This window comes from Macrosteles quadrilineatus, unplaced genomic scaffold (assembly GCF_028750875.1).
Source record: "Macrosteles quadrilineatus isolate MER2022 unplaced genomic scaffold, UCM_ALF_1.0 Scaffold_1__1_contigs__length_201487025, whole genome shotgun sequence".
Lineage (NCBI taxonomy): Eukaryota > Metazoa > Arthropoda > Insecta > Hemiptera > Cicadellidae > Macrosteles > Macrosteles quadrilineatus.
This window is the reverse complement of record NW_026542594.1, coordinates 102598174-102615052: the sequence shown is the minus strand read 5'-3', so window position 1 is coordinate 102615052 and position 16879 is coordinate 102598174. Positions and strand designations below refer to the sequence as shown.

General features: G+C 34.2%; 1 protein-coding gene across 2 annotated transcripts in view; it reads left to right on the top strand.

Moving 5' to 3' along the window:
* The first annotated feature begins 1815 nt into the window (after nucleotides 1-1815).
* The window catches only part of LOC129000837 (fidgetin-like protein 1), a 59444-nt gene continuing 44380 nt past the window's right edge, over nucleotides 1816-16879 (top strand). The window contains exon 1 of one of the 2 annotated variants that reach the window (XM_054427916.1): nucleotides 1816-2259. In XM_054427916.1, the coding sequence (XP_054283891.1) occupies nucleotides 2114-2259 (146 nt within the window). In that variant the 5' untranslated portion in view covers nucleotides 1816-2113. The remainder of the gene's footprint in view (nucleotides 2260-16879) is intronic. The other variant, XM_054427993.1, reaches the window with a different exon arrangement.

Here is a 16879-nt window from a genome sequence, read left to right as displayed (position 1 = left end):
TGCAAGTAGACATTTACGTGAACCAGACTTATAAGTTATAATTGACTTTGAATGCTGCAAGTAGACATTCCATTTATGGCCCAGCGCACACGGTGTGACTGTTTTACAACAACTGTTGCAAACCAGTTGCGTCTGGAACCAGTTTACAACTGAAACAAAACTTTCTGTCCGCACACGCTGTGACTGTTTTACAACTACAGTTGCGTGTATTATGCAATCAGTGGAGTGCAAATTTAGTGCAGTTACGTTGTTTTAAGGCCTTAAGTGCGCTTACTACGTCGGACTCAGACGGAGAAGACTTTATTAGCTATTATCAATACCGAAGACAGCGAAGGGTACTGAGAGAACATTGGGTTCACCCTTATTTGAACTTTTGAAATCGCATACAACCAGTTGCGTCGTGTGCGCCTTCCCACAATAACACATTTGCCGAGGTCTCAAAACAGTTGCACGCGCAACTGGTTTGCAACGAAAGTTTTAAAACAGTCACACCGTGTGCGCTGGGCCTATGTGAACCAAAATATACAATTGACATTGCATACTGCAAGCATAAATAAAACATATTCCAGATTTCTCATCCTAATGGAACAGGTGAAGACAATTTTACTGTTAGTTCTGTACGGTTTATGTAGAGGTCGTGTTTTGTTTACAATTTGTTTCCCGTTAATACAGTCATTTAAAACCTCGTTTAACCAAATAATACGATCTAATCATAAACAATAAATTGTCCCCTAGTTATTTAACCAAACAGTAAAGCACAAACCAAGAAATTAACCCTAAAATAATAGAAACAAAATTTCGTCTACACTAGCGCCCAGTGTGGCGTACATGAACTAGACATGAAAAACGAGCTTCAAAATTTACAATGGGATGAGAAGTCTACGCTGCAAGTTTATAATTCATTTACGAGAAACAGATGTAGCATTGACTTTAAAAAAGTATTTGATTAATATGCGACATCTACAGAAAAACGGACAGAACTAACAATAAAATTGGCTTCAGCTGTTCCATAAGGATGGAAAATCTACTAAGGGACTATGTTTTATCTGGTATTTACTCAGGGGAGGTATAGAAGAGCCTACGGTGACAGCTGTGGGCTTCTTATTAGCTGAGGGAACGCTATTGGCGTAACAATACGGGTTGTGGACATTGTCCTCGGTGGTCTAGTGGTCAGCGTGCCGGGCTGATGAGTTTTAGGTCCCGGGTTCGAATCCCGCTGGTAGCATTAACTTTTTGTCTAAGATTTTTTCATTATCAGCAAGTTTGGTTGGTTTGGTTCGGTTATGACAGTTTAATTTTATTATTAAGTCATTATAAAATTTTAATTGAGCAATTTCTAGTTTTATTTATTAAACATAATTATTTTTTCTATTACTTAACTTTTTTATATTATTTAATTATCAGCAAGTTTGGTTAGTTCGGTTAGGTTATGATAGTTTAATTTTATAATTAAAAAATTATAAAATTGAATTTGAGGCATTTATAATTTTATTTTATGAACAGAACTATTTTTGCGATTAGTAAACCTTCATTGCCAAAGTGCTCTCTACTACAGCGCTGTTCACGGAGGAATTTTGAACTAAATGCCTCATTCGTACCTCCCCTAAGTCAGACCCGTTTTATCTATGGCTCAATCATTGCAAGCAGACAACTGTTTTGTACACCTAGTTACTAAAAGTCTGCCTCAAAGCTAGTTTTCCTGCGCGCGAAATATGGAGGAAGGAACATGTACATAAAAAAAAAATGTACATGTAGATGTAAACAAAACAAACTAGGCTATTTAAATATTTATTTATACCTAAACCTAATTCTAAATAGTCCTCATCCCCTTTCTTTACCTTACCCACCCTAGCTTTCAAGTTTGTCCTGAGTAATAAGATCTCTTAGCTTTGTAAACTGGTACACTAGTTACAATTGAATGTGTTATACAATTAATGCCAGATTTTTTGTCTTCAAATGTTGTGTTTATCAAATCTGAATCAACAAGGTTTTGAGCTTCCCAGCTTGAGCTTCAGCTTAGGCCTACTCCAAGTCCTATTTAATAAACAAGTAGACTTAGGCTGCCGAGTGCAGTGCAAAGTGCAAATTTGAGTATTACACTAAGTTGATTACTATGGAAGATTTAAGTGATTTTAATTATGAAGATTTTATGTTTAACTGTCAAAAAACTATATATAAAGAAAACAATGCAAACTGTTATTCTAAATGCAACCTCAAAAGACAATACACACATCAAATGCTGCATGCTTCACAGTGTATGTAAGTATGATGCCAAAACCTAACACTAAGCATAACTTAAGTAGGCCTAGGCTATGGTAATTATTTAGATGAGGGTGACCGAGCGTTCTATAGTAAGTTATATATCATTAGAAACTAGATTTTTACCTGAAAATAATGGTGCAAAAATTTTTCTGCTGTCACAAAAACTGAATTTACTAAGATTTTTTGAAGTTTTTTTTAAATCTTTTATTAGGAACATTGAATCTGCACTACTTACAATGTTTACACTGTAAAATCGAAGTTAATAGCACAATTCACATTTTATTGATTGATTATATGCCATTTTAATGTAAATATTACCCAAATTTCCCAAATATAATATAAATTAATCTAACCTAACCTAACCTTACTTTGGTACAAAAAATCTGTCATTTTCGGCATATTGCTATCCTAAGCATGGGTTAGGTCGGGTTAGGTTATGTTAGGTAAAGTTAGGTTAGATTGAGATTATATTAAGTTATATTTAGTTTGCTAACTACACTCCTCTACCTAACTAAATATAATCTAACCTAACCCGACCTAATCCATGCTTAGGTTTACTAGCAATATGCCGAAAATGATGGTTTTTTTTTTTTGTCAAACGAAGGTTAATAATCAGTTAAGTTTGGTTAGTTAGGTGGTTAGGTTATATTATATTTAGTTTGTTAGAGGAGTGGGCTGGGCATTTTCGGCACTTTGCAGTTTATATGATTTTTCAAGTCCCTGATTTTTCTGGGTAAAAACGGCGGTTGCCGAATAAGTGCCAGAGGGTGTTTAATATGTCCTAAATTATAGTAAAAACACATTAAAAGTATTAATAATGAACGGTATCAGCATTCCGACACATACTTTCTCCCATAAGTTTGTCAACAACCTTTATCATGTGCAAGCGGTGAGAGTAAATGTACGGAAATGGGATTTGAACAATTTTGTTCAGAATTTATAGGACTGTTTAACATACTAAATTTTTATCAAAATTGTTCGAGCCAATTTTGGGAAAATCCGATTTTTCCGTTATTTTATGGGGTTTTTATGGGAAAATAACATAATTTACAATAACTTTTGAACCATAATTTTTACAGAAATGGGATTTGTACCATTTTGCTCAGAATATAAAGGACTATAAATACTAAATTTTTATGAAAATCGTTCGGGCCATTTTTGGGAAAATCCTAACTTAGGCCTATTTTCCGTTATTTTATGGGGTTTTGAATGGAAAAATCCCCATTAAAAATAAAAATTTCTAAAAAATGAAAAAAATTATCAAAATTGTAAGGACCATAACATACTATGTTAACCCTCCGAGGGTCACGCGTCAAAAAATCGACGCACAACACACTTTGTGTAGGGTCACGCGTCTAGTTTAAGACGCACAAACATCGTTTACGGCGAAGGCTTTATGACTGACTGAATCGGATTGAACTGGATCGAGTTAGGTATCGTTCTTTCCGTAATATTCTAAGCTTTCTCCAGAGGTCTGTTTCTAAGCGCTATTCATTTTAGTTCCGAAAATATTGTAGCAGACAGCTGACGTGCGTGTATTTGTAAACAGCTAGGTTCCCCTGGACCGATGACTGATGTGTTTTATTACGTTTAACTTATCATTTTTTTAGTGTTAAAAATCAAAAGTAGTGATATACGTGGTGCATTATAAGAAGATTTAAGTGGTTTTGAAGTGCTGGTTGATGATCCTGAAGAAGTAGGTAGTGATATTGATGTAAATTATCAGCCAGATTCCTAGCTATGGTTAGGCTATGCATTCTTAGCTAAACGCTATATACTGAAATCAGTTTTTTGCCCATAACTTATTTATTTGCAAATCTACTTCCTTATATTATTATATATTTGTAATCCTCATAAAATTTAGAACAAAGTGGCTATTTTGAAATATTTATAGGCCTATAATTTATACAATTTCATTGAGCGCGAACTTATTTTTTTTTTGAAAATTTTCAAAATTATATTTTTTTTACCTAAAATTTTTTTTGGAAAAAATGTTCCTTATGTTTTATATATAATATTGAAGCCCATGATTTTCCAAACAAAATGGTATATAGAACATTAGAATTAACATTGTTTTAAGCTTCTCAGATCCGTTTTAATAAAACCTTGCAAATGCGCCAAAAATAGGTGGACATTAAGGCCTAAACTATGGACACTCGGAGGGTTAAATCAAAACCGGATTTTTTTCTAAAATCCTATTTTTTGTTATTTTATGGGAAAATAACATAATTTACCATAACTTTTGAACCGTAATTTTTACAGAAATGGGATTTGTACTATTTTGTTCAGAATTTAAAGGGCCACAACATACTACTAAATTTGTATCAAAATCGTTCGGGCCATTTTTGAGAAAATCCGATTTTTCCGGTTTTTTATGGGTTTTTATGGGAAAATCCCCATTAAAAATCAAAATTTAAAAAAAATGAAAAAAACCCCGGGAGATACCATGGATTAGAACCTACGTACCAAATTTCATCGAAATCGGACCACAGGTGTAGTCTCTAAACTTAGCTCTGTACACATCCAGACACACAGACACACACACACACACACACAGACATCACTTCGAAAAACGAATATGTCCACTCAAAACTCAAACTCGAAAATTTTGACAAAAACAATACTTTTCTCCATATACTTACTATGGTATAGGGGGAGAAAGTAAAAATGCCGATTTTTAACTTGGCACTTTTTCCGATTTTCAGGGTGAAATAGGCGTTTGCCCCAAAAGTGCCAAATTTAAAAAGTGTTCAAAATATTAGGCCAAATAATGAGAAAACCCATTTTTTCAAAATACGTTAGAAGCCCCTAAAGTAAACAAATACCGCCTATGCATTACTTTGCAAATTACTTAAGTCGGTACTTTCCTGAAAGGGGACATTCATTATTATCAATGATTTCTTTTCCACATATTGATTTTTTTTTCTATTAGATATATTGATAAATTGAAACATATCAGTTAACAACTACGATAAGGATACAGTAACTTAAATAAATATTGTTCAGTATCAAAAAACAATTAAAAAATATTATAAATGAAATAAAACTGTTCCAAACTAACCTAACAAACCAAACTTGCTGTAACATTTCAACATTCCGTTTGATAAGCCTATTCCCCATGCCTTTTCTGTTATCAAAAGGAATTTTGAAACGGTTATTTAGCCTACAGCAAGTTTGGTTAGTTATGTTAGGTTAGTTTAGAATAGTTTCATTTCCTAATCCAATATAGGCCTATGGGCTATTACTTTTACCTAAACAAGGTTAGTTCTTAATTTGTAATTTAAATGCGTTTGAACAGAAGGAATACAGATCGTAAAGTAAAACAAAAATATCGATACATTGAAAAGAAATCATTGATAATAATTAATGTTCCCTTTAACAGGAAAGTACCCTTTCGTATTATACGGAGGCCACTTATTTTACAGCGTGCTGCGGCGGTTAGGTTAGGTTGGGTTATCATAAGCATGTTTGTAGGACTTTCCTCGTTTCGTTAAATCGAACGATACCATATGAGTCATGAAGAATTTATGATAAGGGTCAATCCAGGATGTCAAGTGATCAAATACCAATTACCTCACCATTTTTTACAGGATTGATCTTTTTACATTAGATACATCTATGCAAAAGAAGCTTAAATATAAAAAAAAATTTATCTCATGTCGTTTTTTTGTTATTTTATTTTAAAGTTCCTAAAAAAGCGTGGTTTTGCGCTTTAAAGGATTTACGTTTTTATTTAATATCTCAAGAAAGAATAAAGATAGAAAGGTAAAACAAAAACCATTCTTTTCAGGATTAAATTAGCTTTAATTTGATATACAACATAACAGTATTTCAAGTCAAGGACTCCATAAATATTTTTGATGTAATTATTTTGACAGAAATCAACATTAAGGAACAGTTTTCTGAGCTTTTAAAACTTTTCTGTTTGGATAATTTTAATCAAATTAGCAATCTTAGAAATGAAAATAAAGGTGGGGGGATTTTAATTTTGTAAAAAATATTTTTCAGGTAATGGAGATAAATTGCAACAGCAGTAATTTTGAAAGCATGATGATAAGTGTGAAGAATGATGTTTTTAATGTTATTATAATATCTGTGTACAGACCACCATCCAGCAATGAATTAAAGTTTATTGAGGATTTAGATAAAATAATTCAGACAACAAAAGGAGATGTGATTATAATGGGTGACATAAACATAAATATAAAAAATGAAACAAATAACTATGTTCAAGACTACAAAAATATTATGGTCCTAAATGGTTTCAAATCACTCATTAATGATTATACTAGGGAGGAAGTTAGAGCTGAAAAATTAAGCCAGACATGCATAGACCATGCATATCTTTAGAACAAGGAAGCTCAAAGTTCACTCAGATAGTGAGATATCCTACAGATAAAGATAGAGGACCACTATCCTTGCGTTCTCAATGTCCAGCCTGACAACTCCTGCCCAGCTTATCACACAAACAAACCACAGCAAATTATGGGAGTATCCGACTTGCGCAGAACTACCTGCCACGGCCTTTTTAAACATCCGACTTGCGCTGGCACTTATATCGGCCCTCTAGGGGTACATCCGACTTGCGCTGCCTATTCATCGACAAAATCAGTGAAGCGTTAAAGAACAGGATAAATAACACGCTATTGCTAGTATAGTGAAAATTGATAAACACAGTTTATCACAGTTTGGCGCGTAATATGCACTGCCCACTCCCCTGAAGATGGAAAATAGTGTGGACAAATTTGGCAAAGGGGTTAAGAGTCTTCTTTTGTCACGCTGTTGTTACAGTGTAGAAGACTTTTTAAGAAATCAATGATTTTTAGTTTTTAGATTTTATCCATAAGAATTATTGTTTTTATTTGTAAGAGACATTTTGTTGACGCTATTATGCAGTTTATAACGACTGTCAAAAATAAAGATATTTGAGTTTGAGTTTACGTTCTAAGAATCCTGGGAAATTTACGTCTCACTCTACAGCCAAATATTAATGTAGCTTAATGATGTTTCAAAACCAAATTCCAAAACCGTCAAATCTTTGGGATTCAAAATTCCTAATTTTGACTATGGCTATAATAATGTACTAAAGAGTATTAGCAGTTTAAGGCTCTTTTAAATACACATAGACACACAAAATATTGGATACTGTGTTAAATTAGAAAATACAAAAACACAAATTTATTTATAATAATGGAACTTACAGCAAATTACACATATTTATTTGTAAGGACTCATAAATATTCAGAATTTTAATAAGAGATTTATCAATTTGACCAGGATTTAAGCAGATTTCCTATAAGGATAACGTAGTTACCATGATGGCGTATGGCCATTTAACTTTTCGGATCAAAGTCCCCATAGGCTAAAAACACAGTTCGATCAAATGAATATGTATGCAAATATGTGAGTACGTTATATTTTATTACTGTACATACTTAAGATTTTCAATTTTTCCTTTAAGTAGGCTATAATCTTAATAACTAACTACTGTATTTCAAATAAAATCTTACAGCCTTTAAAAGGTTTGTAATGTACAATTTCAATAATATCAGTAAAAGTTAACGCCAACTCTGTTAAAAACCAAACTCCCAATTGAAGAATGTCGTGTGAGGAGCAGGGATATTAGTCAAACACAACAGTTTTGATGGTTTCTTGATTCTCACATTGTCAAAACCTCCCGTGCAACAGATCTGCAGCCTAGGTAACCATATATACAACCCCTGTTAATAACGCTTAGGCCTGGCGCACACGGTCGATTTTTCGATCGGCCGATTAAAAAATCGGCCAAAAATAAATCGCCCTTGATTTATGTCTAGGCGCACACGTGGCGATTTTTTAGACGAGAAATGGATTTTTTGAGTGCGTTTAAAATGGACTTTGTTGAATTAACCTGTGTTTGTGCTCTTCTAACTAGACCAAAGAAAAAAATAAGACAACATAAATATTGGGTTCATCCGATAGTAAGTCAGATACTTTTAAATCGACAGTTTTAGAAACTATACACTTTACGTGATGACAGTAAAAAGTTATTTTATTACTATGGAATGTCTGTTGAAAGTTTCAGTTTTTATTATAACAGCTGTGGCCTTTTTTAGCAAAGAAAACAACACAACTCACACTGAAGTTGACTTACTCCTGTATAGAACAACAAGCGACTGGCCGATTTTTTAGTCGACCGTGTGCGCGGACTGATAACAATCTGTACGTTACAGATTTTCGGGCGACAATCGCCTCGCCTACGAATCTGTGGCAAAACCCAGATTTTAAAATCGGCGCAATTCTCGATCGCCTGTGTGCGCGCTTCCATTCAAATACATGATGCACAGTTCGGCCGATGAAATAGTCGCCTCAAAATAATCGCTCGTGTGCGCCTAGCCTTAGTCCCAATTATTCTAGGAAACCCAATTAGTCTACCTGACTGGACGATGCGCAAGTCGGACGTTGGGGTGCGTTGAAATTTGTCGACCTTCGCTGGTGACCCGGGATTATGCGCAAGTCGGATGCGCCCCAAATTATCAATGAACAGCTGCTGGGACAGGTATTGGGGCAGATGGACTGGAAGTCTGTGGAATGTTTAAATGATCCTACAGAAATTTATAAAAAACTGTACTGTACACAAATATGACGAACGCATACAGGGACAGTAGGGTGGATACTAAAAGGAACAAATATACAAGGCCTAAAAAATCCTGGATAACCCACGCTATTTTAAATATGATAAAAGAGAGAGATAAAGTTTTTAAATTATTTAAGAACCATCCAAATAATATTCATTACAAAGAAAGATACACCAGACTAAGAAACCAAGTAAACAAAGAAATATACAAAGAAAAGAGAAATTTTTATCACAAGTTCTTTGATAATAATAGGAAAAACAAGAAACACATGGCAGAAAATTAATTCCTTATTAGGTAAACAGAAAAAAGAAAGTATAGATGGTATTGTGATGAAATACATGGCAAGAACATCGACAGAGCAAGAAATATGTGATAAATTTACAAAAAGTTTCACTGAGGGCATTAATTATTCACGTTAGTTATTCACGACTGTTCAATTACAACGATTAACAGTATGCCAGCAAAAGAATGTAGTTTAACATTTTATATACCATTAATAAATAAGGAAAGATTAATGAAATTACTGAATAATATGGCTAGGAAGGGACCAGGGCTGGATGGTATTAGAATTACAGATTTGAAAAAGTATGCAAACTTATAAGTGGTCCAATCACAAAATTTTTAACTCATCTCTCAGATATGCAGAAGTACCAGAATCTTTTAAAAAAAGCAATAATTAGACCTGTTTATAAATCTGGAAGCCACTTTGATTATTCAAATTATCGTCCAATATCAATCTTGTCATAAGTAGATAAAATACTGGAACGTTATGTAGCAAATTGCCTGACAAACCACTTAGAGAATAATGACATAATAAGTCCCTACCAGTATGCATACCAGAAAAACAAAGGTACAAATGAACTATTGGCAGATTTTTCAGATTATTTAAATGGTGAATTGAGCATTGGAAATCAAATTTTAGTGATTTTTATAGATTTTTCAAAGGCGTTTGACACTTTAAAACATGAAAGAGTTGGAGTTGCGCTGAACAAGGCTGGCATCACAGGTCAAACCAAGAATTGGTTTATGAATTATTTAAGCAATAGGGAAATTATGGTCAAAATAAATAACTCATTTAGTAATTCGGAAAAATTGAAATATGGCGTTCCGCAAGGAAGTATATTAGGGCCACTCATATATTTAATTTATGTAGGCTAAATAAAATGTCAGAGATTATAAAAAATAGTAAGATATACATGTATACTGATGATACAGTTCTGGTAACATCAAACAAAAATTTAGAATACCCTATGCAATAAGAGATACACAATCAGATTTTTTAGAAATAAAAAAATGGTTCTTTGTTTGAAGTTCATTGTTGGTGATGGTGAGTTAATGTTGTTCAAAGGTTTATTGCGGACATTTTCCATCACGAATGTAAAAAACAATACACAACGTTTCGGGATCTGGAATCTGATCCCGTCTTCAGGTGAAAAAACTTAACTAACACATTACAACTAACAATACACAAACGCCCAACCTAAGTTGGAATACACTACCGAGGGTAGTAGTCAACAAATATGCACTGTATAGCAGTCAAGTCATGATACAACATGCAATTAATAACAAATCACAAAACACTATAATCTATAAAAGGTTTACGTACAAAAAACTCACACAATGGAACACTAACAACACCGTACGCTATGACTCCACCAATGAGACTGAAACAAGTACCAATCGGCTGACCAATCGGAAACACGGAGACAACAGAAATGGCTTCCGGTCCCTGGAAAAGTAAAACCAACAAAATGGCGGAGCGATGTACGATGCCGCAAGATGGGTGTTAATTATGTTTATTCCTATCACGAGTTTTACTACGAGTTAACATAACGTGCGAATTTTGAGGAGAACTCGTTATTTCCCTATTTATTGAAAAATTAAGTTCCCTATCCTTTAGTTCCTTGTTCAAAATGGGTAGCCAAAGTGGCCTTATTTCAACCAATGACTGACTGATTGGTTGGTCTGCTAATTTAATGTATGAGGCTTCAATGAGTTTACGTTTGAAAAAATGAGGTTCCTTATGGACAATTTTTGCCTCTTCAAAATTCATACGATGATTTTCGGACCAGCAATGATGAGCGATCTTAGATTTTTCCACTAAACCTTTTTTGGTGTTTTCTCTGTGTTCTTTGATTCTAATGTTCAACGGTCTTTTTGTCTCGCCATAGTAAGGCCTGGAACAATCATGCATTTGTTTATAATGGATCGAGGGTATCCGTTACTAGCCAAATCCTGTTCTACTTTCTTAATTTCATCCTTTAACTCATCCTGATTGGAGCAAATGCTCTTAGCCCTGTCAAACAGAGAGTAAGCAACCCCCTCCTTGACAGAAATTTGGTGGTTTGATTGAAAGTTTAGATACTGCCCTGTGTGTGTCTTTTTTCTATAAACAGATGTTCTAAGACTGTTCAAATGCTTTTCTACGCACACGTCCAAAAAGGGGAGTTTGTTTTGTGATTCCACCTCCATGGTTAGTTTTATGGAGGATGAAACGCTATTAAGATGCTCTAAAAACTCATTCAATTTATCATCTCCATGAGGGAAAACCACGAAAGTGTCATCGACATATCTCCACCATATCCTCGGTTTGAGCCGAGCTGAAGCCAAAGCTTTTTGCTCAAACTCCTCCATAAAGATGTTGGCAAAGATAGGTGACAATGGTGACCCCATGGCCATACCCTCATCTTGACGGTATAATTTACCCTCTAATTAGAAATAGTTACATTGAGTACACAACTCCAAAAGTTCCATTATGACGTCCATAAATCGCAAGGAAAAACTCGTCCACATGTCAATCCCGTATGTGTCAGGACTGTCGGAAAAAATCAGAAGGGTTGCTAGGAAATTTAATGTGCAAACAGCATTTAGGACACAAAACACACTTAGGCAGAGTCTCGTCAAAACAAAACCCAAAAATGACACTCAGGATACTAAAAACTGTGTTTACAGAATAAATTGCAATGATTGTTCCAGGCCTTACTATGGCGAGACAAAAAGACCGTTGAACATTAGAATCAAAGAACACAGAGAAAACACCAAAAAAGGTTTAGTGGAAAAATCTAAGATCGCTCATCATTGCTGGTCCGAAAATCATCGTATGAATTTTGAAGAGGCAAAAATTGTCCATAAGGAACCTCATTTTTTCAAACGTAAACTCATTGAAGCCTCATACATTAAATTAGCAGACCAACCAATCAGTCAGTCATCGGTTGAAATAAGGCCACTTTGGCTACCCATTTTGAACAAGGAACTAAAGGATAGGGAACTTAATTTTTCAATAAATAGGGAAATAACGAGTTCTCCTCAAAATTCGCACGTTATGTTAACTCGTAGTAAAACTCGTGATAGGAATAAACATAATTAACACCCATCTTGCGGCATCGTACATCGCTCCGCCATTTTGTTGGTTTTACTTTTCCAGGGACCGGAAGCCATTTCTGTTGTCTCCGTGTTTCCGATTGGTCAGCCATGTTGGTTCAGTCTCATTGGTGGAGTCATAGCGTACGGTGTTGTTAGTGTTCCATTGTGTGAGTTTTTTGTACGTAAACCTTTTATAGATTATAGTGTTTTGTGATTTGTTATTAATTGCATGTTGTATCATGACTTGACTGCTATACAGTGCATATTTTTTGACTACTACCCTCGGTAGTGTATTCCAACTTAGGTTGGGCGTTTGTGTATTGTTAGTTGTAATGTGTTAGTTAAGTTTTTTCACCTGAAGACGGGATCAGATTCCAGATCCCGAAACGTTGTGTATTGTTTTTTACATTCGTGATGGAAAATGTCCGCAATAAACCTTTGAACAACAAAAAAATGGTGCCATGACAATGGATTAAGTGTAAACTGTAAGAAATCTAAAATAATGCATGTCCATTCACCTTTCTACAGTTGCAAAGAACCTAGAGTGAAAGCACACTCACATAACTGTTTGCATAGTAAATCATACTTAAAATAAAAATGTGAATATCAAATATTGGAAAGCGTTAAAAGTTTTAAATATCTAGGGGTATTTGTTGATCATAATTTAAAATGGGACTCTCATATTGCATATATAAAAGATAAACTTAGAGTGTGTGCCTCAAAACTTTATTACTTATGAGACTACTTGCCGTTTAAGACGATGAAACTAATTTATGCATCTATGTGTGAGTCACTTCTTAGGTATGGATTAAGATCATGGGGAAATGCATCAATATCAGAATTACAGAAACTACAGGCTGTTCAAACAAGAATATTAAAAATTATCACTAAGCTTGATTCTGCTGTTGTCAGTGAAACTCCAATGTTGTGTTATCAGTTGACAGGGGTTTTACCAGTGGAAAAGCTGTTCACTTATTTGTTGATAATAGATTATTATTTTTCAAACAGGTTCACAGTAAAAAATGTGCATAGATACAACTCAAGGAAAGAATTTTTCATTGTTCCTACTGTTAATAATAAATACACAAAGCGTACAAGAAACTATTTGGTTCCTACATTGTTTAATAGTTTGCCACAATGTATGAAAGAAATAAAAACATACAAATTATTGAAGGTAAAACTGAAAAAATTGTATATGACCGAGTAGTTAACGTTTTTAGAAAACTCTTATTTATTGTTATTGTTAAGTCATAGTATAATACAAGTTGTGTCTTTTGTTGATTTAAGTTGCTGTATTCTTTACAGAATTTTACATATACATATATATAAATATATATAGGATCTTTTATCAACTGTTAAAAATATAGTTCTTGTTTTATTATATGTTATAAAGTTTGTTTCAGCTGTTATTATTCCTTGTTAGTTAGTGTTTTGTTTGTTCAATGTTTGTAATCTGAAAGTATATACTCATGTTAAATAGTTTTAAGAAGATTCCTTGCATATTTACGCTTGTTCTTATTTTTTTACATTTAATTTATTTTTCTACAGTTTCTTTTGCCTCTTCAATATTTAAATTGTTTGTAATCATGTAAAAGTGTTATAAGCCACATTTGTTACTGTTTAAGAAGTAGGAAATAATTTTTGTACAGTTAATAGGGGTGAGGTTCATAATGTCCAAATTTCACAAACTCCAACGTCTAAAATATTAAATAAACAGTGCGTTTCATAACCTCCAAATTTCATAAACTCCAAAACTATAACTTTCAAATAATCACCGATTCACAATGTCCAAATTTCACAAACTCCAGCGTTTAAATATCAAATAAACAGAGCGGTTCATAACCTCCAAGTTTCATAAGCTCCAACGGTACAGTCTCTGCCAGAAGTCGCTGCAGAGGTTGCCGTGGTTCGGTATGTAGGCGCTACAAGTTCTACTGTTGTAGCGGTGTAACACGAAGTATCATTGTTGCTCCGTAATTGCTTTCTTAAGAGTATAAGTATATATTCTTAAGAGTTCCCATAGTCCGATCATGCTGGTTCGCGAACTCGTTCGAATAAACGTAGGTTTACACGTTTGTACCAAATTTCATCAAAATCGGATGATTTTTGCTCGAGTTATCGCGCTAACAGACACACATATAAATATATACAGGGTGAATAAAAAGTCAAGACCCCCCCCTCTAATATTTTTCCAAGTAAATATACAGAGATATCCTTTTGGTGGTCGAGCAATTCTTAGCAGGAAGTTTCATTTTATCATTTTGAAATTTTTGAGTGTCCCCCCAAAAGGGGGGATTTGGGGGGCAACTCAAATTTTTTAAATGTAAACCCCCTTCAAGTGACACCTCATTTTGAAGTGTTTACAAAAACTTAAAGAATGGTGAAAACTAGAGGTCGCTATCTCCTCTCTATCCAAAATGGTAACCCGTCAAATGTTGTGGAAAATCAATGGTAAAATTGTTAATATTGGCTGCCATTTTGGATAGAGAAGAGATAGCGAGCTCTGGTTTTCACCATTCTTTAAGTTTTTGTAAACACTTCAAAATGAGGCGTCACTTGAAGGGGGTTTACATTTAAAATGTTTGAGTGTCCCCCAAAAGGGGGGATTCGGGGGACAACTAAAAATGTTTCAATAGAAACCCCTATCAAGTGACACCTCATTTTGAAGTGTTTACAAAAACTTAAAGAATGGTGAAAACCAGAGCTCGCTATCTCTTCTCTATCCAAAATGGCAGCCAATATTAACAATTTTACCATTGATTTTCCACAACATTTGACGGGCTACCATTTTGGATAGAGAAGAGATAGCGACCTCTAGTTTTCACCATTCTTTAAGTTTTTGTAAACACTTCAAAATGAGGTGTCACTTGAAGGGGGTTTACATTTAAAAAATTTGAGTTGCCCCCCAAATCCCCCCTTTTGGGGGGACAGTCAAAAATTTCAAAATGATAAAATGAAACTTCCTGCTAAGATTGCTCGACCACCAAAAGGATATCTCTGTATATTTACTTGGAAAAATATTAGAGGGGGGGGTCTTGACTTTTTATTCACCCATGTAACTGATGGTGTTTTTGGTCTCTAGGGACCTCAAAACGAAAAAGTAAATCGGTCCCGGGACGAGGTCTTCCCATGAGTACTACGGCAATAGCTTATTCCCTATAGGGAAAATTCGCTAAAATGTAAATTTGATTTGCACATTGTGTGCTAACACATATTTGAGTCACACATCTGAGTGTTCTTCAATCATTAAAATGTACGTTTAATCAGTAGTTGAGCGCTGGCGAATGGTGCGTGCTATCTGACTGTGGCAACCACTTCAGGCCCAGACTGTACCATTGGAGGTTATGAAATTTGGACATTATGAACCGCTCTGTTTATTTAATATTTAAACGTTGGAGTTTGTGAAACTTGGACATTGTGAAACAGTGATTATTTGAATGTTATAGATTTGGAGGTTATGAACCGCTCTGTTTATTTAATATTTTAAGCGTTGGAGTTTGTGAAATTTGGAGTTTATGAAACGCTCCCGTTAATAGTTCACACTGACTCAAGACTAAGATAAAGATGTAAAAGACAATTAGTATTGAAAGAAACGCTGCGGACAAGCCTTTTTTTTAAGGCTTATGCAGTTTGGTATTGTAAATTCATTGTATATGTGCTGTACTAAGTAATAATAAATAAATAATAATAAATAGAGTAATTAAAATTTCAACCCCCCAAACTCAAAATTTCAAAAGCCAACCCCAAAAAACGCATATGATTAAAAATTTTCAAAAAAATACCATGGATCCTTAATGTTATTAATAATTTATGTCCAAAAATTCAAGTTGGGATCTCAATGGGATCCATATTAAAATATTTTTTTTGTATAAGCCTGCAATGTAAATAGACAAGTCGTAGGCTACAGGGCTAATAGTTACATTCATTAGCTACAAAAATGTCTAAGTAACGTAACATACAATAAAAAGCTAACAGTCTATAGGCCTAACCAGTTGTACAATACAAGTACAGTAAGCCTAAAGTGTCTAAAATTTGGTAACTTCACTTTTTAAATAAGATATCGATTGAAATAAATGGACTGCTACCGAGTCGTGAATCAAGCATTCTGATATTATTACAAAGCTTGTATACTTAATTTCTCCTTTCTCATTGTAATAAACAGCAAATAGATGCACAGTAGCTCAGAGGTTATTATTCCAGTGGAAAGACTGTGCCTCGTCTTGGACCACAAAAGAGTAGTTTTCTGAAAAGTCCAAACTTACAACTGAACTGCTTCATCCTCTTGAATGTTTTCTTTCAAATCTTTGTAGTACTTGGATTGCTGATGGGATATGAATTAATGCTTCTTTAGTTCAACAAGCTGTTCACAAAAACTGTCCACAAATTCTTCTACAGTCTTGCAAAATGTCTCAAATGTACAACTATCCACAGAAACCCATTGTTTGTATGTGATGGTCTCTATCATCCCCTCTTCAAAGTGGTTCAGAAGTACTTCTTTTAGTTTTAATACGCCTGGACATTTTATACATTTGTTTAGGTAGGCTAGCAGTCAGGGGTATTTTCTTGGCACATTATTTGTGAAAAACATTGTTTGTAATCGCCAAGATCAGTAGCTTCATCAATCTTCACCTCTTTCA